Genomic DNA, 23,106 nt, shown 5'->3' on the forward strand with positions numbered 1-23,106 from the left:
TTACTCCACTGTGAACGTCAAAGGGAGTTGGACCAGATCCCTAAGTTCAAAGTCTCCCATGGGATTGTGTCTCTCTCCCAAAACAAACAGGCTCAGTGACTATCTAGAAGAGAAGGGAGACATCCATTGCAGTAAGATGCAGGCAGGGAGGGAAAAGGAATCAACCACTTGAATTTTCCTACGACATTCCGACAGATGCATTTTAATTTGAAATAGAATGTTGTGCCTGATTCTCGACTGGCGCCTTGTAATCATTTACTTAGTTCAAAGTGGGTCTAAAATTCTTCTGTTCATCGATTCATAGATTCCAAGGCCAAAAGGGATCATTGTGATAATCTAGTCCGACCTCTATGATACAGGAATTCCCCCAAATTAATTCCTCTTTGAGCTAGAACGTGACTTGGTAGCATTTTGCACCCACTTTCCACAGGTAAGAATGACTGCCTGGGGTGCATTACAGAACCGGGCACGGGCATGATTTCCATCGCCAGGTGAGAGGATTGTCACGTGAGCTGCAGCTAGTATTTTTCCGTGACAGGTGGAGTTTTTGAATTGTTTTTAAGATGCAATGAGTGCAAACTCCCTCTTGGTTCCTCCTCATCCTTGGGCCAGTCTTTACTTTCCAGGGAGAGAATGCAGATTGCCCCTGCAGTCCTGTGCTCCCAGTTCTGGGCCCCACACAGGCCCACCAGTTCACCTGAGTCCTAACCTGCAACACCAGCTGCTATTCCAGTGGTAGATTCATCACTATTCTACTTCTACCAATGCACCTTAACCCTGACTTGGAATATGGCTATTCCAGTCCTCAGGTCTAGAAGCCATGGAGGCCTGAGAAATTAAAAATAATCATGTTCCACACACCATTCTCACTGTCAGAAATGCCCTGCCATCAACTACAAATCTTGACAACTTCCTAATACCCCTTCATCAATCTGCCACCAGACAAATGGGGTATTTCCTCGTCCCACAAGCAATGCAAGACCAACTCCATCTAGCGTCCTGAATGCACTCTGCAATCTCAGCCAGGCACCATGATAATGTTGCAGTAAGATTGTGGGGGTGCAGGGTTGTCTTTGACAAAAATTCACTGTATGGTGTTGTTTTATTTAATCCTCATCTCTGATTCTGTTTGTTCCCGGTTAACAGGAAGTAGCAATGGCAGATGGTGGGACAGATCCTGCTGTGTTCACTTCCAGCACTCTGCCCTCAGATCCCCGCCTCCTTGCGACGGTGACCAATGCCTACCTGGGCACCCGAGTTTATAGGGACATCCTGCATGTAAACGGGGTGTATAATGGGGCAGTGGGGGACACTCACCGTGCCGATGTCCCCAGCCCTGTCAACGTCAGAATCAATGTGCCTGGTGAGAATGGACTGACAGAAACCTTCACCTTGAACACCAGGACAGGTAAACAGGCAGAGCCTCAGCTCCCAAGTAGCAACTATGTTCTTGTGCTTTAATGTTTTGTTTGCCTGATTTTCTTTTCTCCTCATTGTCAGTGATATCCTCTTAGAAGCCTAGAAGTTAAATCTCTAAATCCCCCTACCAATGTTTTCATATTCTATGTGATCGGATCAACACATTCTCTCTCCTCCATTCTTGGACCCATGTTTCTAACAGAGCCAGAAAGGAGCAGGGTTTTGTGTTTCCTTCTTGCAGGGCCGCCCAGGTGTGTGTGTGGGCAAGTGGGGCAATTTTCCCTGGGCCCCACAGAGGCCCCCACAAGAATATCATATTCTATAGTATTGCAACTTTTTTTTATGGAAGGGACCCCTGAAATTGCTCTGCCCCAGGCCCCCTCAATCCTCTGGGCAGCCCTGCCTTCTTGCTGGGCGCGTGGCATCACGGACAGCAGTCAGACACAAGCATGCATAAGTCTGTGCTACGTTCATGGCATACACACAGTGAAGACAGATAAAAAGGATAAAATACTCTTGTTGGAAGGGTTGCAATGTAACTACTTTATTTCTTAGAATTCAAAACAATCATATGCAAAAAAACCCAAAACAGAGAGAGACAAAGCCAGCTGCTCCCTAAAAAAGAGAGCCACAACTCATCCCACCTTACTCTAGGCTGTCTGTCTGCAGAACTGAGTCTGATGATGGCACGTTTCCCTACAGAGCCCACTAGCCTGCAAGCAGGACCAGGAAACCCCTCAGAAATTTAAAGTGATAGCTTACACTTTAAACACAGTTTTCAGTACCCCACAGTCTGGGAACAGTGAGTGAATGGCTTCTGCAAAGCCAGTGAGGAGCACTCACATGCACATTTTAGGGGCGAATTTCACAGAATAGTGGCTAAATGTCTTTAAAAATAAACACATACATAGAAAGCTGTAAGGCCTGATTATACTGGACTCTGACTTCTTCCACCTTCGCATTACACTTTTAAGGTTGGTCAATTTCCCTTTAGCTGAGAATAAGACACTAGTGATTATGCCATGTCTATGCACCTGCTGGAACCATGCTAGTAAATGATGTTTAACCATGATGTTCAGTAAAACAGTTTATAACTGCGCTTGGAAGGATTCAATTTTATTAATAAATGTTCATTTCACAGACAGACCGATGAAAAAATATTTCCATTGATAATAATTGAAATTTACAGATAGGCAAAGTAGGAAAAATGCTTCTTGAGAATTTATGAGTTTGATTTAAGGCTATTTACTCTGTATATTTTGACATATGATGCTATAACGCTTTAGCTTTTTGAATCTCTGTGTCTCCTGTCATTAAATAATTTTTTAACTCTCCCATTTAAATAGATTTTTAAAATGCTTAAAAGTAAACATTGATATTACCAGTTGAAATTATTTCTAAAAAAAATTGAATTCTGACAAGCCAATTTATAACATAATTCCTTCCATAGATGGTCTGTCCTGGTAAACTATATGAGCAGTTACTTACAGGCAAGAGCCATGTTTAAACATTTTTGGATAAAATGGTTCCAGTACTAGCAGAGACAGTGGAGCGGCCAGAAAAAAGATTCTGGATCACAACATCAGAAATTGATCCAATTTAGGGTCCCTCTTTGCAGTTTGGACCTAATCTCGCTTACTCTATCGCACTCTAAAAAACTGGCACTTGAGAAAGTTTTTGAATTTGGTCCAGATCTTGAAATCCAAAGTTTGGGAGAGTTCAGATCCAGCGTTTTGAGTACTTAGGTAGGTCTGTTTTAGAGACACTGGGCTGATTCTGCTCTCAGTTACAACAACATAAAGCTGGTAGGAGCAAGTGGAGAATCAGGCTTGTGAGATTTGGATCCAGAGTTCAGTTTTGAGGGTTGGTCCTGGCTCATTTCTTGCTTTGATAATAAATCACTGCTGGGTTTAAACTAATTGGGGAGGATCATATTTCCTGTAGGTTCTATGGCCTAGATTCTCAATGGTATTTAGCTGTCTAACTCCCATTGAAATCAATGGATGTTAGGTGCCTAAATACCTTTGAGACTCTGGGTCCATGTGCACTTAATGTATCTGTTACAATAGTACCTTTGACTATCCTTTCTCCCTGCTCCAAACAGGGCTCCATGCAGACACAGATCTGCACCCATCCAGATCTGATAGCAGGATCAGGCCCTAGATTTAGAGAACAGGCAGGAACATCTGATAGCGGAAGCTCCAAATGATCACTCTCTTTGTGTCTGCAGGAACTTTCAGCCACTTGCTTCAGTTGCCAGGTTACACCACTACTCACAGGATCTATGCCCACCACTCCCTCGTACACATCCTGGCCTTCAGCATCACCATCAAGCGATCAACTACCAAAGGCCCACCAGTGACTGTGCAGCTCCAGATGCAATTCACACCACAGAGCCGAGACCTGGACTTGCACAAGGGGCAGGACTTCCAGGGAGCTCAGTGAGTGTGGTCATGGTGTGGTGGTACCCAGCAGGGATGTGGCCTGAGGAACAAAAGGACTTGCCCTCTTTCCAACTTTCAAAAGGGTGACAAAAACAGAGCTAGGACAATGGCTGGGGTTCTGAGAGGCCAGAATGACTCTGAGCAACTTTACCCATGCTCCAGAGGGGCTGGGCCCGAAAGTCAGGCTCCTGGGAGCTGCCCCAGGCCCTTGGTACTTTTGGTGGTGCCATGGCAATGGATGCCACGTATCACAGCTACAGACGTATCAACCACAACAGCCACTGACTAGAGTGGAGGGAGAAGAGAGAGTCTCAAAATCTGAGCGTTCTAGAGTCCAGCTTGACCTAAGTCGAGATTTCTTCAATTTCCTGTTTGACGTTTACTTGATGTTCGGGAGCGGGCGGGTCTTAATTTAGTTGACAGAGACAGCCCCAGTCCCACCCCATCGGGTAAACTTCAAGCTGTTCAGTGTCCCATTGCAGGCAGGTGAAGCCTAGAGGAGGGGCATCTTGCCATGGGCATTTTGCTATATTTTCCCACCAGGGATGTGGAGAGGAAGACAATCTGAAGGGGGAAGAGAGCACCAGGTATTTAGCCTTGAAATGAATGAAAGTTGGAAGCCTAAATACCTTAGAGGATCTGGGCCAATGAGACAATCCAGGGAAAGAAAGAGAGGATGTAAATGGGAACCCTGAACTCTCCCCTACTCTGGGTCATCTGTCTATTTCCCCTCCACGTCTATTGGTCTCTCTTCCCACCACCCCTACGCTGTGCTCCACAGCTCTTGCTAATAACAGTGGAATGAGAGTCCTGATACATTCCAGACTCGGAAGCTCTCTCTGGTGGTGAAAGTCCCTCTTAGCTAAATGGGCTGGGGGAGGAAGGAAGGCACATTCCACACAACAGTATGGGCCCGATCCTCAGCTACTATGAATTGACGTAACTATTTTGGAGTAAATGGAACTACACTGATTTATACCAGCGGAGGATCTGGCCTCTTGAGTCATTGACTTTGTGACCTCTCTCTGGCTGCTGAGGCGAAGCTGCAATTTCCCATGCTATTTGCTGTACCTTGCAGATATATCTATGGGAAAACTTTGATCCCCGAGGTGAAGGGGGCTCCCCAGCCCACGGTGCACATGATCTGGACTCCGGTGCCGCAGGCTGTGACCCTGCCAGGGGAGGAGCAGGAGAGAACCTGGGAGTTCCTGACCACCGTGGCAGAGAGTGAAGAGGAAGTGAAGAAGTGCTTTAGCGAAGGAACATCCCTGATTGCTGCTGGCTCCTTATACTCCTCTCACACCCAGGCCTGGACAGCACTCTGGAAAGGATGCCGGGTCGATGTAGATGGGCCTCTCCCTTTGAGGCAGGCCCTGTATGGATGTCTTTATTACCTGCTGAGTGCAATTCCTCCCCTGGATTCTCCTGACTTCCTGTTCCATGGAATCAGCCCTGGTGGGTTATCCAATGGCACGCAGGGAGAAGACTACTGGGGGCACGTCTTCTGGGACCAGGTGGGCTACAGAGGATTGCAGCCCATAATTCCATTCTGGGGATCAGACGTGCTACAGCACTCCAGCCTGGGAGTGGGACACGCGGCACTGGGTGGGAGGTGTGGCAACAGTCTATGTCTTGGGAGGCTGATAGGGCAAATCTTGGTAGCCATGCCCTGGGGTGTGTATCCTATAGCACTCGGAGGCTGGGAAGACAACTAATAGCAAGAGTGTGGTGGGCTGTAGAACCTCTTGAACCCAGACCCTGTCCCTATAGCCAGATTCATAACCCATTCTTGGCAGGGTTACCTCTAAGTATGTTTAGTGTGGTGACCATGGTCAGCTCAGAGTGTTTCCCCCCTGCCAGAGGCTTAGATCAGCACACGGTTTTCTTCCTATAACTGGCTCACTGCACGGACTATTTTGTAGTGTGGGCAGCAGTTACACCAGGTCTCTGGAACTGGTTTGGATGGCCTTCTTCCTAGCAATCTGTGGGGTGGAACAACCTCAAGTGCTGCTGCTGCATAGGAACATCCTCCAGACTCTCTGCTCCATACTGGGGCACTATGGGAGAACTGCTTGGACTCCACTAGAATGCTCTGATACAAACAGGGCTTGGGAGCATGGCAGGTATGGTGACACCAGCATGGATGTGAGGGCAGAAATGCTCCTGTGTGGGCACAACTTAACCATGTTACTTTTAATGAGCTAAGGTGACAGTGCAACTAGCCAGTTACATGCACAGTTAACAGTGTTTGTGTTGGCAGGGCCTCAGCGGCTCCAGGAGTACAGATCCCACAGTATTCAGAGGCTAGGGGGGCAACTCTGGGCCTGGTGTTCTCTCTGGGTCCTGGCACACTCATTGTCCTAACCTCCCCTAGTTTCACTAAGTGTCTGACCTTATACAGACTCATTTTCTGTTTCCAGGACACGTGGATATACCCAAACATCCTGTTATTTTACCCTGAAGCGGCCCGAGCCATCCTGAAATACCGTATTCGAGCACTAGGTGGAGCCCTGAAGAACGCCCAGGAGCAGGGATACAAGGTAGGAACAGACTTGTCAGAAAACGAACAGAGACGACAGCCACCAAAGGAAATAATCCTCTTGATACTTAGCTTGCCCTGATCTGTTCTGTTCAGAGGATCATGCTCAGCCTCTCTGGGGGGGGGGGGGGGGATTTTTTCCGGCAGGGTGCTAAGTTCCCTTGGGAGAGCGCAGTCACGGGCCAGGAAGTCTGCCCTGAAGAAATTTATGGAACTCAAGAAGTTCACATCAATGGGGATGTTTTGCTGGCATTTGAGCAGTATTATCACGCCACACAGGTAACCGAGACACGCACGGGTGTGGTGCAGGTATGAGGATGGTGCCAGAAACAGGGCAGGCCCAGTGGCCAAATCTACCAGTCTACTGGGCAATTCCTTGGATGGGGTCCTTGGTCACTTTGCTCCTCCCCTCCCAGAGCAGATTGTCTCTGCTGTCCTTTCCCCATCCACAACAGCCAGTAACACTCCCTGACTAGGCTCTCCACAATCTGCAGTCGCCCTTCTTCAACGCCTGCTTCTCAGGTATTGTTCCTTATTTCACTCTTCAGCAACTCTGGACTAGTCTCTCTTTACCCCTTCCGCTAACTACTGCTGGTACAACCAGTAACCAGAGTCCCCTGGACCCCCTAACAGCCCTGCTGCTCTCCTCGTGCCCTATTATATTTATCTTTCTCGTGTCTCCCTTGCCCTGAGTCTAAACGCTCCCTGAGTAGGAGCTAAAGAACCCCAGCTAAGGAGAAGCATTAAATAGCCCCCATTGATTTTTGCAGCTGTCAGTCTTCTCTGTCATTCAGTTAGAAACCTGTCTTCTCAAAAGTGGATGGGGCTGACATGAAGCCTTTTAAGGGTATGTCAACACTGCATTGTAAGTTCAGGGTTAGAACTTAGGCTCAAGCCTAACCCTTCCATCTACACACAAATCGTGCTAATCCAGGGCTCAGACCCAGCGTCCCAGGACTCCACCGGTGTGGAGGGTCCAAGCCTGAGCCAAGCTAGGACCCAGGGTTCAAGCCCTATTAATTTGCAGTGTAGACACAGACCTGTTAGACTTATGCTCTGCAAGACCTCCAAAAGTATACCACAATCCCATGGGATGACTTTCTTTTTCTTCTGGATAATCAGATGGACAGTCAAGTTTTCCCAAACGGCACCACAAATAAAGGGCTAGAGCAATCACACTATGGGAAGGCACTAGGATGTTTGGGATATGGGTGATTGGATTTGAGGCCACATAAAGCAGTGTAGACACTGGAGCCCAGGTTGGGACCCAGGGTTCAACAATTTCTACCCTGGTGTTACAAATGAGTGTAGATGCTCAACCCCTTAGATTAACAAACCCAGAGTCTGCTAACCTGAGTTGTACTAACTCTGGGCTTACAGTGCAATGTTGACATACCCAAAATGTCTCTTAGGCCTGAAAATTACTGGCAAGTACAAAGTCCAGTCCATAGAGCTGTTTGCTTGCCTGCTCAGGGAACTGAATTTCCCCCCCAGTTCCTCTGGGGAAAGCCTGTTACACAATGTGTGCAGAACAGGACAGAGGTTCATTTTCTCCTAGAGGAGGAAGCACAGGGAGAGGGTGGTGCTCCCCTCCATTGTCTGGAATTGCTTAGAGAGGATGGTATGCGATTTCCTCACTAAGGAGATTACACACACTTCAAATGAGTCAATGGGCCAAATTCAGACTGGTGTAACTCCTGCTGAAATCCATGGAATTGCATCCACTTACGCTAGTGCTGAATTTGGCCTTATTTCTTTACCTTGGAGGTAGTGTCTAGGGTGGAGGGTATATTGCACTCTACTGCTGAAACTTCAGTGATATCCAAGCCTGTAAACAAACTCCACTGGGAATAGCACCCCCAAAGAGCAGTGCAGTATCAGTCATGTGATGAATTGGACAAGGGGGATGTGCTTGTGCTGATGCTGGAAAAAGGCAAGGGAAGCAGCTGCTGTGATTTCAGCCAATTGACTCTTGGGTTAATGTCCATCTTCTTCCCAGCTCCCCATCTCTCTGGGTCTGGGTACTGCTGTCTCTCTTCCTTGTGGCTCCCTCTGGGTTTGGGTACAAGTGTCTACTGTTCCTCGTGGCTCTCCATCTCTCTCTCTGGGTTTGGCTCTCTCCAGGACCAGAAGCTGTTCAGGGAGGAAGGAGCCTGGGACGTGGTCAGTATGGTGGCTCAGTACTGGTGCAGCAGGGTGGTGTGGAGTCAGGAGAAGCAGTGCTACCATATCAAAGGTAATTCCCCCCCTGAGAGCTGGTTTCTGGGAGATAGGACTTGGCAGCTGAAAGCCCACAGCTTCTCAGGCTTGGCCTGCCTCACTCTGGCATATGGTAACAGCTGTTCTCTGCATGGGATGCACTGGCTTTCATGTCCCCTGTATTCCTGAGCAGCCTACCATGGGCTTAACACCCACCTCCCACTCAGACCCCCCATAACTTTACCGTGTGCTCAGAGAGTGGCTGGAGAATCTCCCTTGTGCCTTCCAGGCTCACCCAGTCTCCCACTCCCTCGGGCCCTATGTTGCACCCTTCCAGACAGGATGGCCATAGGTGTGGAGCTCCCTGTATTTGCACTGTCGCTGCATCAGAATCAGATCTCATTTCAGTTCTGATAAGGTTGTGCCTTGTGTTATGCGGGAAATGGAGAATGTGGTCCTCATCAGAGTAGAAATAGGAGCAAGGAGAGGATGGTGGCACAGCCTAGTGGGCTAACATACAGGCCTTTAGCCTCTGCAGACCTGCGTTCAAATACGGCAGTGAGTTGCATGTGAAAAGGTGTTTTTGTCTCATCCTACAGCCCACAGGCGAATTAGTCAGCATCACCTACCCAACACGTACTTTGGCATGTCTGGGGGAGGTGTAAGTCTAGCATAGCATCACCTCTTCTCAGGAGCCAGAAGAGATATGGAGCCTTCTCCTTTCCTGCCAGCTCCAGGGGCAATGAGATGGACAAAGCATATTACACCTGCTTTGGCTTCCTCTTCCCCCTTGCTGAGTGAGGGGCAGCAGGCCAGAGAGGAAAAGGAGCGTCACAGCTGCCCCTTCGCTCTGTGCTGGGAGTTGGGCCATTTGTCTGGGCTCACCGGGTTAGAAAGACCCGAAGAAGAGCTCAGTGTGGCTCAAAACCTTGTTTCTCTCCCCAACAGAGAACAGCCCAATAAAAGACATTCCCTCCCGCACCTTGTCTCTCTCAGGAGAAGGAAGAGTAAGAAAGCAAGAGGTGCAGCAGATCAGGACCAGAGTGCCTGGGGAGAGCTGTGAGGGCCCTGGGACTGGAATAAGGGGGGCTGTTGTGCATCAGGATGGACGTGCATCCGCAGAGCTGTGGTTGCAGAATATTGGAAAATCCTTGTACTACGTACAACTGGCTCTTTCTTCCTGAGATCCCATTCAGTGTGCACTAGTGTTTTAAAGAAAAGGTTATTGTTAATCTAAGGGATCCCCCCTTTACTGAGAAATTAATGCGTCTGTCCCCAGAGATAATCTTCTCCACTCCCATATCAGAAATGATTGAACACAGTGCTAGGGGAAGGTACCAGATTAACCGCTGGGAAGTTAGGAGCTCTAGATATTAATTCATAGAACAGGTACCCCGCATGCCACTTCATCCACATCACCCTGCCAATGGGCCTCAGCCCTGAGGCTACGGAAACACCACTATGGCTCAGAAGGTAGTCCAAAGTCTATAACCTCTCTAGTAAGGCTGCCAACACGGGTGCCAGTGATGTATACTTCTCCAATCGGAGCTGCAGTGAGATCCCTGCTCGCTTCCCAAAGGCCACCCACTAACACTTAGCATCAGTGCAAACTGGCGAGCTCAAGGTGAAAGGTTCCATAGCCTCTCACCAATCCCCGGAGCAAGGGGTTTAAAGCAAAAGGACAGGCAGTGCCCTGGTGTGACGCCTTCCCTCTCTTCCTCCAGGTGTCATGCCCCCAGATGAGTATCACTACAGTGTCGATAACTCTGTTTACACCAACGCTGTGGCCCAGAGGAGGTAAAGCGCACGATTTCTAGAAACACTGAACCATTCTTCCAGACTCTGATCAGTCTTCCCTGCTGCTTAGCAAGCTGACGGGTTTCAGAAGAAAGCCCAGGCTCCAGGAGGCATCAGCGGCTCTCCGAAGCTCATGCTTTGGGCCATACATGGTGTTTCAGTCTTGCTATTTCCCTTGTGGGCGACGGGCTGGCTTAGCACCTTTGCTTCCAGTCTTCTTATACTTTGCTCTTTAAAGCGTTGCAGACACCATATAAACAGTCTCTCCTCACCCCCCTACCCCCAACCCCACAGCTTGAACTTTGCAGCCGAAGTGGCCTGTGATTTCCAGATCCCTGTCCCCGAGGAGTGGCGGGAAGTTGCCAAGAAAGTCAAAGTGCCATTTGATGCAGCCAGGAACTACCATCCAGAGTACGATGGGTACAGCCCAGGTGAGTCAGAGGAACAGGAAGGGGAAGGGCTGCATCTCAGCCTCCATTTGTCCTTTGAGGATGCTTTACAGCACAATAGTAACCTCGGATCCTGACTACATAGGGTTTAGGGCAAGTGCTGTGTTGCTGGCCCACTGAAGAAGGGTTGATGCTGTTGCAGTGTGCATGCTGGTGGATCACCTAACCCAGGTTCTTATTATAGAAGGTGTGGCTACTGAGCTGTTTTCTGCACTGGATGGGATGTTTCTCACCTCTGGGTTATTATTAGGCTTGGAAGGATTCAATTTTTATTGGTAAATGTCAATTTCACTGTCCATACACAAAGTGATGAAAAAATATTTCCAGTGATAATTAATTTTACTAATTGGCAAAATACAAAAAATACTGCTTGGGAATATCTTAGAATTTGATTTACGGCAATTTCCTTTGTATATTTTGATGTGATGTTGACAGTTTTTGTTTTAATAGTTATAATGCTTTCACTCTTCGAATCTCAACGTCTACTGTCATTAAATAATTGTCTGACTCCCCCCATAATTTCCCACATCAGTGATCATTAAACTGAATAAAAATCTACCATGTTTAAAAATGATCAATATAATTTATCAAAACTATAAAAAATAAAAATCAACTTTTGCCACACCTAGTTATTATTAAAGAAGTTGACCTATGTCAAGATTTTCTTTGCAAGGGGTACGTCCATAGTGCCTGGGGAATTTGCCCTTTCCCTGGTTGCAAGTGGCACGGTTACTGTTTAAATGTTTGTTTAGACATTGAAGCTACATTTGAAAAGCTGTGCTCCACAGTAATGCCTGCTGCTCCCTGGTTCTGTGCATGCAAAAAAGTTAATTGCACACTGAAACATTAACTCAGTTAAAATCTGCTTTGCCGCAAGAGTGCCTGCTTGGTCATAAATCTGGGGTTGTGTGTGTGCACCTGCACATTTCTGAGTCACTCCATTGTGCCTTGTTTTGAGAAGATGCCTTCTGGTTAACACCCTGTTAAAACTGAGTGTTTGGGGTGCTATCCTGCCCCTAACCCAGCTTCCAGAGAAGGTACCTGCTAGGACCATGTCCATGAAAAACTTTCTAAACAAACTGAAAATTGCTGTGTCTTGATCTACCTTCCAGCCAGCCAGACCTAAGCCATCCCCAGCTGATCTCCTGTGTCCATGACCCACCTTCTCTAGGCTTGCTTTGCACTTCAGTTATAGTTTTGCTCTGTTGAAATGGCATCGCGTGGTTCTCAGTGTATTGCATTAAATGACTCCCTATCAAATTAGCTTAATGTACTAGTAAAACATTGATCTTTCTAGCTACCAGCCCTGCACGCTCCCAGCTGGGATATGAGATTCAAGCTGGGCCCATCACCTGTCATTCCTAGTTTCCATATATGCCCTGCCCTTTCTGTCTGTCTTTTTCCCAGGTAAGCAGGTGAAACAAGCTGATGTCGTCTTGCTTGGATACCCAATGATGTATCCCATGAGCCCTGAAGTCCGAAGGAATGACCTGGAGATGTATGAACCTGTCACTGCACTGGATGGGCCAGCCATGACCTGGGTAAGCTGCCAAGCAGAGTGGAAGCCAAGTGCGAAAGTGGTGAGCCTCCTGCAGGGCTCAGCTCCTTGCAGTGCACCCAGGAGGCACCAGTTTGGTTCTCTTTCCTGCAGAGCATGTTTGCGGTTGGCTGGATGGAGCTCAAGGAGATCCAGAGGGCGCAGACTCAACTGAGCAAGTGTTTCAACAACATCACCGAGCCATTCAAGGTCAGGCAGGTGCAGTGGGGTTTGCCCCCTGCCACTGTAGATAGATGACAGATCTGTAATGGCTGACCACAAGCAGCCCGTGATGCTGACAGATGTCACTCAGACCAGCACCTACATTAACTGTATTATCAGTCACTGTGGCCTCTTCTGTTTTATTGACCTCTGTCTTGCATACTACAGGGCAGTTCACCACTCCCATCTCCCTGCACATTGATGGGCAATGGGGGAATGGCACCACCACCCTTTTCCCTCTCCTCTCACTAGGGGAAGTAGGCTAACGTGCAGGCATCATGCCCACCTCAGATTCCTTCTCCTCATTATGGGTGGGGGCAGTGGGACAAGCAGCACCCTGCTCTGCTCTCCAGCCCAGCTCCTCGTATCAAAGGTGGGCCACAGGGCCGGGGGCATTGCAACACCACCACCCCTCAGTGCTAGGAGAGGGCCCACTATCAGCTCCCAATTCCCCGCTTTCCAATGGTGACTAGATCTCACCCACCATGACTCCCTTTCTCCTCCTGCTGGGAGAAGGGCAGCGGAGCAGGGAAGACCTAAATAGAGTTCCCCTTTTCCCTACTGTGGGGCAGCAGGACCATGTGGGAAGAATGCATCATACTCACCCTATCCCTCTGTGGCAGGAGTAGGGGCAGTTCTCTGGGCTCCCAGGGGACCAGACAAGTGATGCTCATAATTAACACTTTCTAACCGCATGTAATGCAATGAAGTGTAACTAATAAATCCTGACATGGCCTAAGTCACTTCTCTCTCATGTGTTGGTGTAGATCTGGGTGGAGAACTCCGATGGGTCAGGAGCTGTGAATTTCCTGACGGGAATGGGGGGATTCCTGCAAGCCATCCTTTTTGGATACACAGGATTCAGGTGCGAGCGCTAGTGCTACCCACAACCATGACAAAAGATCTCTACGAACCTTCACCTTTAAATGTAGCAAGATAACTGGTCCTATGGTGAAAGCATTCAGGATGCTGGGGCTTAAAGTCTTTCCCGTCTATGGCATCATCTCTGAATGGAAGATACTGTCCCATCCCCGTCCTCTGACAGCTCTCTGCAGGTAATGGACAAACAGTAAAGCTTACAATCCCCTAGGAACCCCAGATGGTACTAGTGAATTGCAGAGAACAGGGTGGGATTTTCAAAAGCACTGGCCTAACTCTGCCCCCGTTGAGGTCAACGGTAAACCCATTATCATCAATAGGAGCTGGTTCAGGCCAACAGTGAGCCCTTCTGAAAATCCCACTCAGCTTTTCCAATGGAGATTGAAACCTTTATAGTGTCAAAGGATCCCATAACACTCCCTAGAGCAGGGGTCGGCAACCTTTCAAAAGTTGTGTGCTGAGTCTTTGTTTATTCACTCTAATTTAAGGTTTCGCGTGCCAGTCACACATTTTAACATTTTTAGAAGGTCTCTTTCTATAAGTCTATAATATATAACTAAACTATTATTGTATGTAAAGTAAATAAGGTTTTTAAAATGTTTAAGAAGCTTCATTTAAAATTAATTTAAAATGCAGAGCCCCCCAGACGGGTGGCCAGGACCCGGGCAGTGTGAGTGCCACTGAAAATCAGCTCGTGTGCTGCCTTCAGCACGTGTGCCATAGGTTGCCTACCCCTGCCCTAGAGGGTTCCATGCCTTAGCCTCCCAAATGCTCACCTTAGGTATCCAGACCTGGCCAAGTCAAAGTAGGGGGGAGCTTCAGCTTCTTCACTAACTAAGGTTGGAGGGACAAGGCCACCAAGGATATGTCTCACTAGAAGCGCTACAGTGGCACAGTTGTAGTGCCATAGTGTAGACACTTCCAACAACAATGGAAGGGATTCTTCTGTAGTAAATCCACCTCTCCGAGCGGCGGTAGCTAGGTCAACGGAAAAAATTCTTCCATTGACCTAGCAGTGTCTATACTGGAGCTTAGATCAGCTTAGCTACATCTCTCCGGGGTGTGAATTTTTCACACCCCTGAGCCACACAGCTAGGTCAACCTCACTTTGTAGTGTACACCAGCCCTAAGACCTCAATCCATTAATTCTGAAATTATTGGTTAAATCTATCTTGATTAAAAAATTAGTGCACATACCCATGACAAAATTTTAAAAAATTTTAATAATCCACTTTTTATTAATAGGCCTGTCATGGTACAATTCCCCACTCTGAACCTTAGCGTCCAAGACATGGGATACCAGCATGTATTTCTCTAAGCTTAATCCCCAGCTTAGAACCTGTAGCGCTGCCACCAACCAGGAATTCCAGTGCCTGGTACACTCTGGTCCCCCCAAAACCTTGCCCGGGGAACCCCAAGACCCAGACCCTCTGGATCTGAACCAAGGAAAGTAAACGCTTTCCCCACATTGCCTCTCCCAGGCTTCACCTCCTGGGTTCCCTGGAAGATCACGCTGATTCAACTCCTTGAATCACAAAACAGAGAGGACATTCACTTCCTCCTCCTTCCTTGCCCCCTGTCCAGACCTCTCCCATGCTGAAGAGAAGTCTCCTGGCACAGAGAGAAATTAGCCTCTCTCTCCCCCTTCCCTCCTTTCTCCCCACCAATTCCCTGGTGGATCCAGACCCAGTCCCCTGGGGTCTCACCAGAATAAAAAAAAAACAATCAGGTTCTTAAACAAGAAACTTTAATTAAAGAGAGAAAAACAGTAAAAATATCTTTGTGAATTTAAAATGGAATAGGTACAGGGTTTTTTATCTATAGGCACTGGGAATACCCTCCCAGCCTAAGTATTCAAATACAAATTAAAATTCTTTCAGCAAAAATACCAATTAAACTCCTTTCAGCCAAATACACAATTAAACTCCTTTCAGCCAAATGCACATTTGCAGATAAAGAAAAACAAACATAAGCCTAACTCGGTTTATCTATTTAGTACTCACTATTTTGAATCTATAAGAACCTGTATCAGGGAGATTGGAGAGAAACCTGGTTGCTCCTCTGATTCCTCTGAGCCCCCAGAGTGAACCACAATCAAATTCTAACAGCACACACAGAAACTTCCCTCCCTCAAGATTTGAAAGTATCCTGGCTCCTGATTGGTTCTCTGGTCAGGTGACAGCCAGGCTCCTGAACTTGTTAACCCTTTACAGTCAAAGAGATATAAAGTACTTCTGTGCTATTAACTTTTCTTATCTGTTTATGACAAGGCCAGTTTCCAAACATGTAAGTCAACCATCAACATTAAAACACACTTTTAAAAGCTTACAAAGTAAATATCTTTGAATGTGCCCTGTATAGCATTGCAGAATGGAACATTTGTAGTAAACTTTTAAATCTGCCTATTGATGCTTTATACTTTAGATAGCAAGAGATTGCCCCTCTTAAGTAATGTCATGAATAGACTGACTTTTGTTGTGTATTTGAAATATATGCTGGATTAGATTTTCTCAAATTAATGGAAATCACTGAAGACTAATCACGGAAATCACTTCTTGAGGTGACAAAAGGCTTAGTCAAACTTCAACGTTGTAAATATTAAAGTTGGCCTGAATCTCAGGGGGATTCTCCCCTCTCGATAATAATACTAGTATCCTTCCCATTTTAAAAATGGGGAAACTGAGGTTAGAAGAGCGAGTGACTTCCTCAAAGTCACATGATAAATCAGTTGCAGAGCTGAGAAGCTACATGTCCGGAGCCTCAATCCTGTGTTTCAGCTACAAGACCATCTTTTCTCGCCTCGGGTACTACTTGAGAGTAGAGCTGGTTGAATGTTTTCCAACAGAAGAGTTTTCCATCAGAAAATGCTGATTTGACTAAATTGATACATTCCGATACGTTTGATGGAAAATATTTCATTGAGATCAAATTATTTCATTTCAACCTTATTGAAGCGCTTTGGTCTGATGTTTCTGAAACAAAATTTAGGAATTTCAGTTCTGCGGTGATATTTCTAAGCTTTGACATTTTGTTCCAAGTCAGAATTTATTTATTTTTAAATTAAATTTCCCACGGAACAGGAATTCTAGTTTCCAGCTAACTCTACCTGAGACCTCCCCTCCCACTGCAGGCAGGGTGTGTCAAAATAACCTGTTAGCAAACTACCATTTTACAAAGCCATTTTTTACCTTCCCTTTCTCTTCTCTGCTGGGTAGGAAAATGGTGATGAGCAGACAGAAGCACTCTCCTCTCTAGCCAGATGCGTCTCCTAAGGTTTGGTTTCAACCTGTACAAATCATTGGCCTGGGATATCACCATCAAGAAGGTGGTGACACACTGGAATGGGTTACCTAGGGAGGTGGTGGAATCTCCTTCCTTAGAGGTTTTAAGGTCAGGCTTGACAAAGCCCTGGCTGGGATGATTTAGTTGGGATTGGTCTTGCTTTGAGCAGGGGGTTGGACTAGATGACCTCCTGAGGTACCTTCCAACCCTGATATTCTATGATTCTATAATTCTAAGTGATACATTGTGACATCAGGGGAAGGAGTTTGTTTCCTATTGGCAAACAAATATCCTGGTGAGAAGCATTCAGGGAGAGAGATTACAGGAAAGAAACATGGCTCTGCAGTGGAACTCTACTCAATCTGTTTAAGATTTGCCAGAAGCTGGTAATAATGTCTGAGCCCTTTTACTAACGCAGTTATTTCTGGTTTATTCAAAATTAACTGTGGGGAAACTGGCAGCAGCCACAGAATTTATATCCAGATACAAGAAACCCAGAGCAGAGGAAAGCCAGCTGAATCAATATTGAATTAGAGCAAAGTAGAGATCTGGATATCACCCTAATGACCAGACACACCAGCCTCCAGGCTTATAAACAACATCTTCCCCACAGGGACAGAGAAACTGTAAATAACTAAAGGGCCCAAAATAGATCACGTGGTGGGAACTCACCACTGACATCAACTTCTGAGGAGGGGAAACTTCCAGCTGAGTCTAAGAAACTTGGGCTGGCATGGTGAGAATGGAGCCAATTCAGAGCAAGAGTAGAGAGCTCACCTGACGCACATGTGGAGCCATTTCCAAGTATTCCTGCCCTATGGGTCAAAGCCAGTTGCACGTGCAGTAAGTAAATGGTTTAAAGGGGAGCCAGTTAGCTGCATGGGAAATTGTGGTTCTGAAAAAAAATTGAACCTCTGAATTAGAAAAAACTTAACTAAAGTCTCCTCAATAGCCCTACAAGCAGCACTCAGAGAGCACTTTAGAGTGGTCAGATCTGGTGGATTTTCAAAGCTAAGGTCACAGTATTTATACTCAAAACAGATGTGATTCTGGTCCTGGAACATATTCTTAAAGAGCTTCGTTGAGGACAGATCGAGTTTAGAGGTGGTAAGATTGATACGTAGAAAAATAGTGCTAACGAGTTGCATTCATTGTTGGTGTGTGTGGTCAGTATTAGGTGTGAGAAACTCCAAAGTCTCTGGTAGACATACGTATGAGTTGCAGGTTTCACCATCCAAACTCCAACCTTAATCAACACCTTTCCACCAGTCAAAGGTATTTGGACTCCCTGTTCCACTTAGACATGGACTCAAGCCACAGAGTTTGAATCTGGATCCAAATCTTCCTTAGAAGGCAGACTAAGATGACTTCCACCCCTCCTCCAACTCATTTCACATGGTCCTCCAAACAGACATCCTAGAATATCAGGGTTGGAAGGGACCTCAGGAGGTCATCTAGTCCAACTCCCTGCTCAAAGCAGGACCAACACCAACTAAATCATCCCAGCCAGTGCTCTGCCAAGCCAGGGCTTTGTCACATTGGCTGCTAACAACCATTTGTCACTAGAACACTGGGCCAGAGTTGAACCAGTGACCTAGGTTAAGGCTCCACATGCCATTAGCATGCTCCAGAGCCACTCAGTCTTTTGTGATGTGGTTCTGAGTTAAGCTGTTGCCAGTAACTCAGGTGACAGTGCTGGAAGAGTCAGTCATGAACTGTGGCTCATTGCATGCCACTTAGCGACTGCTAAGGAAACTAACTGGCAAAAAACGGATTGGCTAGGAATTATTTTTTGTAAAGAACTAAAGACACTGTAGCCTAAAGTCCATCTCTTCAGTGACCATAGAGAGTAAGAGCTACATGACACTGTCACCACCAAACTCTGCCTGGAGGGAGTTATTCACAGAAAGGGAACAGATTCGCCCTCTTCTGCAGTCTGCTGTGGTTTTTGGATTTACACAGAGGTCCTCTTCCCTATTTGATGAGCTGGTTTGCTCCAGGTGGAGGTCATAGGAGACACTTTGCATGCTCAAGTCAGCAGCTGTACTGTATTCTAGCAAGGCTGTTTTGGGAGATGCTCAGGTTCTCACGCTTGGTATTTGCTTTAGTCCTGTTGTTGCTCCCAGCTCAAGAGGGGGTGCTGGAAGACTCACTGATATTCTAAGAAGAATAGCCAGTGTCTCTTCCCCCATGGACAGAATTCACTAACATGGCCCCTGACTCCCCTCTGCCTTTCCTAGGATCACCAAGAGCAGCCTGAACTTCGACCCTATCTGCCCAGACAACATCAGCAAACTCAAGGTCACTGGAGTCTCCTACCTTGGAAGCAAGCTGAACTTCACGCTCACCAAAGAGAATGTTAGGATAAAAGTGACAAAGTCCTCGCGTGACCCACAGCTGTTCCCCCTGGAAGCTGTGCTGGTAGCATCAGGGCAGCGCATTCCCTTGCCCGAAGGTACAGTGTCTCCCCATTACATCACTGCGCTGTGCATCTCTGATCTTTGCTGCAGAGCGTGTTCTGCTGGGAAAAGTTAGGGTGCAGCAAGGAATCTGGGTCTCCCAGTCCTACACCCTTTCCTGGAGTCACTTCTGCTGGTAGGGCCGGCCTCACAGGAGGGCAAGGTGGACAACCCCCCAGGGTGCCGTGGTCAAGGGGGTGCTGTGGTCCAGAGGCAAGAAGTTGGGTGGGCCTAGGGTGTGAGAGCACAGAAGAGAGCTCTGGGCGATGCAGGGCTGGCAATCCTGGGGAGGCAGTAGGGACCTGTGGGGATGAGTGTGGAATCTGGGGAGGTAGCTGGGACTAGATGTGATGGAGGCATGGATGGGGAGACAACAGGGGCCAGGGATGCCAAAATACAAGTTTGCCCAAGGTGCTGTTTTCCCTAAGACCGGCCCTGCCTCCTGGGAAAAGCTGTGGCTGCTATAGTGCAAGCTGGCCCATGACCCGCACTCCTAGACCATTGCTTACAGCACTACCTGCTGGCAGAGGCAGGAACTGGACTAGCTGTCAGCTCCCCACAGCCAAGGCTGTAATCTTCTGCCCTCCGCACCCTGTCCCACTGGAGTAGACCAGGGGCAGAACTACCTGACTGCATTTCCTGCTTTGAAGCTGACTTAGAAAAACGCCCTGGCCCTAGAGCAGGGGTCGGCAACTTTTCAGAAGTGCTGTGCCGAGTCTTCATTTATTCACTCTAAATTAAGGTTTCGCATGCCAGTAATACATTTTACTGTTTTTAGAAGGTCTCTTTCTATTAGTCTATCATATATAACTAAACTGTTGTTGTATGTAAAGTAAATAAGGTTTTTTAAATGTTTAAGAAGCTTCATTTAAAATTAAATTAAAATGCAGAGTCCCCCGGACCAGTGGCCAGGACCCGGGCAGTGTGAGTGCCACTGAAAATCAGCTTGCGTGCCACCTTTGGCACGTGTGCCATAGGTTGCCTACCCCTCCCCTAGATGATACCTTAACATAGGAGACTAAAGGGAATAACCAGAGAGAGGGTGCTTAGAGCCAGAGTCCTTCTCAAAGCTCGTGTGTTTGTTTCCATTGCAGGGCAGAGCGTTTCCTTTGCCACAGCTGCTGGCCGGATCCAGAGAGCATCCGAGGAACCATTTTAAGTTTATTTGTCAAGGCAGGTATTAAAACTACCAAAGCTACGCAAACATGGCAGGGAGCAAGCGTCTTAGAGCAGCGTGGCCTGGGAGCCCCTGCTGTGTTGTGGCGCAGACTGAGGTTTGGATGCACAGGCCCTGCGCGTAACTAACGTGCTCCGAGGGGAAGCTGTTTGACTTCCCTGCTTCCTTTGTGGCCAGTGAGCGGATGCTTGGAAATTCTAGATGGAGTGGGGAGGAGGGGGATGCACCGTCCCCCTGCGCTTATTGCCTTTGGGAAATGGTTTTATTGACAGCTGAATTTGGTTCACCTCCCAATTACCTGCCCTTATTACCTCCCTGCAGATTTGCTGGCCAATATTTACCTCTTCTCTGCTGGGCTCAGCTTCTGCCACATCCCTTTGAGCACCTATTTAGGGCACTTCTTTAAGCTTGTGCCTAGTACGTTTGGCAGCATGGGAGCTGGGTTTTGCCCTCCGTGCCTGGTACAATGTGTTGCACACACATGATGGAGTGACAGCAGCTGCTCCATAGTTAACATGGCATGTCATTTTCCCTCATATGGTGAGAGTTTCAAAGGCACAAGGAGCAGCTAGGCCACCTCCAACTCCCAGTTGTGCCTTTCAAAATCTCTCCCTGAAGTCTGATTTTGGCCATCCACCTAAAACCCACCAGAAGAGGGAATATTGACTCAGATGGGTAGGTTAGCTCTGGAGCTGAGGAGGAATGTTTACCCAATCTGAACAGAATTGCACAAGTGAGTCCTGCATTGCAACCTCCTAAAAATAGGTGTCTGCTGGAATTTGTCTGGCTTTATTTACTGCTTTGTAGCACAAAACCAAACAGAAAGAGAGAGAGAGAGAGAGAACGCATAGTCTGCTGGCTTCTCCTGGCTGAAATCTCATGCCCAGCCCCACTCTTTCACTGCTTAGTGTCCAACTCTAAAAATTACTGTCATTCTGAGTAGGCTCCCAAGAATGGCACATTGGCTCTGGCAACCTTATTTGGGCTCAACAGGGGTTCCAGACCCACTGGGCCTGACTCTATTCTCCATTCCACCAGCATAAAGTGGGATTATCTCCACTGAAAGCCAGCGGGCCGCATGGGCGCAATGGACTGGGGAATCAAACCCATTACTTGGTAATCACCAACCAGGTGCTTGGAAGGTACAATGCACAAAATGGAGACAGTCCCTGCCCCAGGGTGGTTACACTTTAGAGAAGATACACACTGGGGAACCCAGAGGAGGTATTTTATTGGCTAATGTTGTTGTTGCTTGCCTGAGGGCACTGCGGAAGACTGTGTGTGTAGGAGAGTGGGTCTTTTGGAGAGGTGCGGCAAGTGGCCCGCAGGGCAGCTGGTGGAGAGGCACGGACAGAGTAGAGCCCCGCAGAGAAACATGGCAATCAGCCATTGGGGTAACAAGCGAGTGCCCGAGCAGTGGCACATGTAAGATGCCTCCTTACCATCCACCCCCTTCCACACAGGGTGGGAGGTGAACTCTGCGGATGAGATTAACTCCTGGAGTCTTTTTCCACAGTTCACCACTAGATGTCAGGGGAGAGCTCATTCAACTCTGCTTAGGTGTACACGGAAAATGTTGCAGTGAAAACACTCACTATAGTGATGGGACGGTCTCCCATTGCTGTAGTTAATCCACCTCCCCGAGAGGCAGTAGCTAGGTAGGGTGACCAGACAGCAAATGTGAAAAATCAGGACAGGGAGTCGGAGGTAACGGGAACCTATATAAGAAAAAGACCCAAAAATCGTCACTGTCCCTACAAAATCAGGATATCTGGTAATCCTATATCTAAGTCAATGGAAGAATTCTTTCATCAACCTAGTGCTGTCTACGCCAGAGGTTAGGTCCACATAGCTATGTCCCTCGGGGGGGTGGATTTTTCACACACCCCCTGAGAGAAGTGGCTATGCCGAGATAAGTTTTCAGTATAGGCCAGCCCTGAGAGTAATCGTACAGGACCGCAGGGGCTCTTTCCTATCTACTCTCTAGAGGGCTAGTGTGAAGGCTGCTGTGTGACTCACCCAGCCCTGATCCAACCACTCTTTCCTGGACTGCAGATACCTTCCCTTTTCTGCACAGGTGGGGTGATCCATATGTCGATGTTCCCCTCCATTCATGGAACAAGGGGGTACAATCTGGCCTAGAGGGTAATAACAAAACTGGCCCTATTTGAATTTGCCCTGAGTGGCAATAGCAACTACCAGCAGTTCTAGGCTTTCCTTTTCTCCATATATATATATATATAAATGCAAGGAGAGCTTCTCTCTATTTCTTCAGAATCTGCAGACAACCCCAGATATGTTCCTAAGGGAAAGGAAGGAAAATGGTTCAATCTGGTTTTTCTTTTCTGGGTTGGTCTCTTCCGCCCCCTCACATCAAAACAAAACATTACACTGTTGCCTGGATTCCATTTAAATTGTGCTTTAGCTCTATCTCATTTATTAAACCAACAAGAAAACTAACACTGGTGCCAGGAAACTTCCAGCTGCTGGAAGAGATCAGGTTCAATGAGTGTTGCCAACTCATAGTTGTATTCTGAGTCTCGCAGTAGCTGATGGTTTTCTTAAAGCCCCAGCTCCTGGAGTCAGGTGACTATGTAAGACTTACAGCTTTTATTAAAAACAAAAATATATGTTCCTCGCCCACATGTCCACGGACCAAAGCTTGGAAACATGAACCCTAAAGCTCAAAAGCCAGAAGGCAAA

The 23,106-nt window shown here is 47.3% G+C and overlaps 1 protein-coding gene across 1 annotated transcript; it reads left to right on the top strand.

The window, feature by feature from the left end:
* Positions 1 to 346: 346 nt before the first annotated feature.
* PGGHG (protein-glucosylgalactosylhydroxylysine glucosidase) lies at positions 347 to 23,106 on the top strand. The gene is made up of 14 exons (XM_032776801.2): positions 347 to 430; positions 1,147 to 1,408; positions 3,650 to 3,860; positions 4,942 to 5,377; positions 6,284 to 6,403; positions 6,550 to 6,681; positions 8,527 to 8,638; positions 10,326 to 10,398; positions 10,693 to 10,829; positions 12,255 to 12,388; positions 12,499 to 12,594; positions 13,374 to 13,471; positions 19,008 to 19,222; positions 20,321 to 23,106. The coding sequence occupies exons 2-14, from the start codon at positions 1,156 to 1,158 to the stop codon at positions 20,383 to 20,385; spliced, it is 2,082 nt and encodes a 693-aa protein (XP_032632692.1). The 5' UTR covers positions 347 to 430; positions 1,147 to 1,155; the 3' UTR covers positions 20,386 to 23,106.

Source organism: Chelonoidis abingdonii, chromosome 4, assembly GCF_003597395.2.
Source record: "Chelonoidis abingdonii isolate Lonesome George chromosome 4, CheloAbing_2.0, whole genome shotgun sequence".
NCBI lineage: Eukaryota > Metazoa > Chordata > Testudines > Testudinidae > Chelonoidis > Chelonoidis abingdonii.

Excerpts from the sequence above, each read along its gene's own strand:
- PGGHG (XM_032776801.2), top strand. The coding sequence starts at position 1,156 with ATGGCAGATGGTGGGACAGATCCTGCTGTGTTCACTTCCAGCACTCTG. Across the intron at positions 10,830-12,254 it reads GTACGATGGGTACAGCCCAG|GTAAGCAGGTGAAACAAGCT; the intron begins GTGAGTCAGAGG and ends TCTTTTTCCCAG. Across the intron at positions 12,595-13,373 it reads ACATCACCGAGCCATTCAAG|ATCTGGGTGGAGAACTCCGA; the intron begins GTCAGGCAGGTG and ends GTGTTGGTGTAG.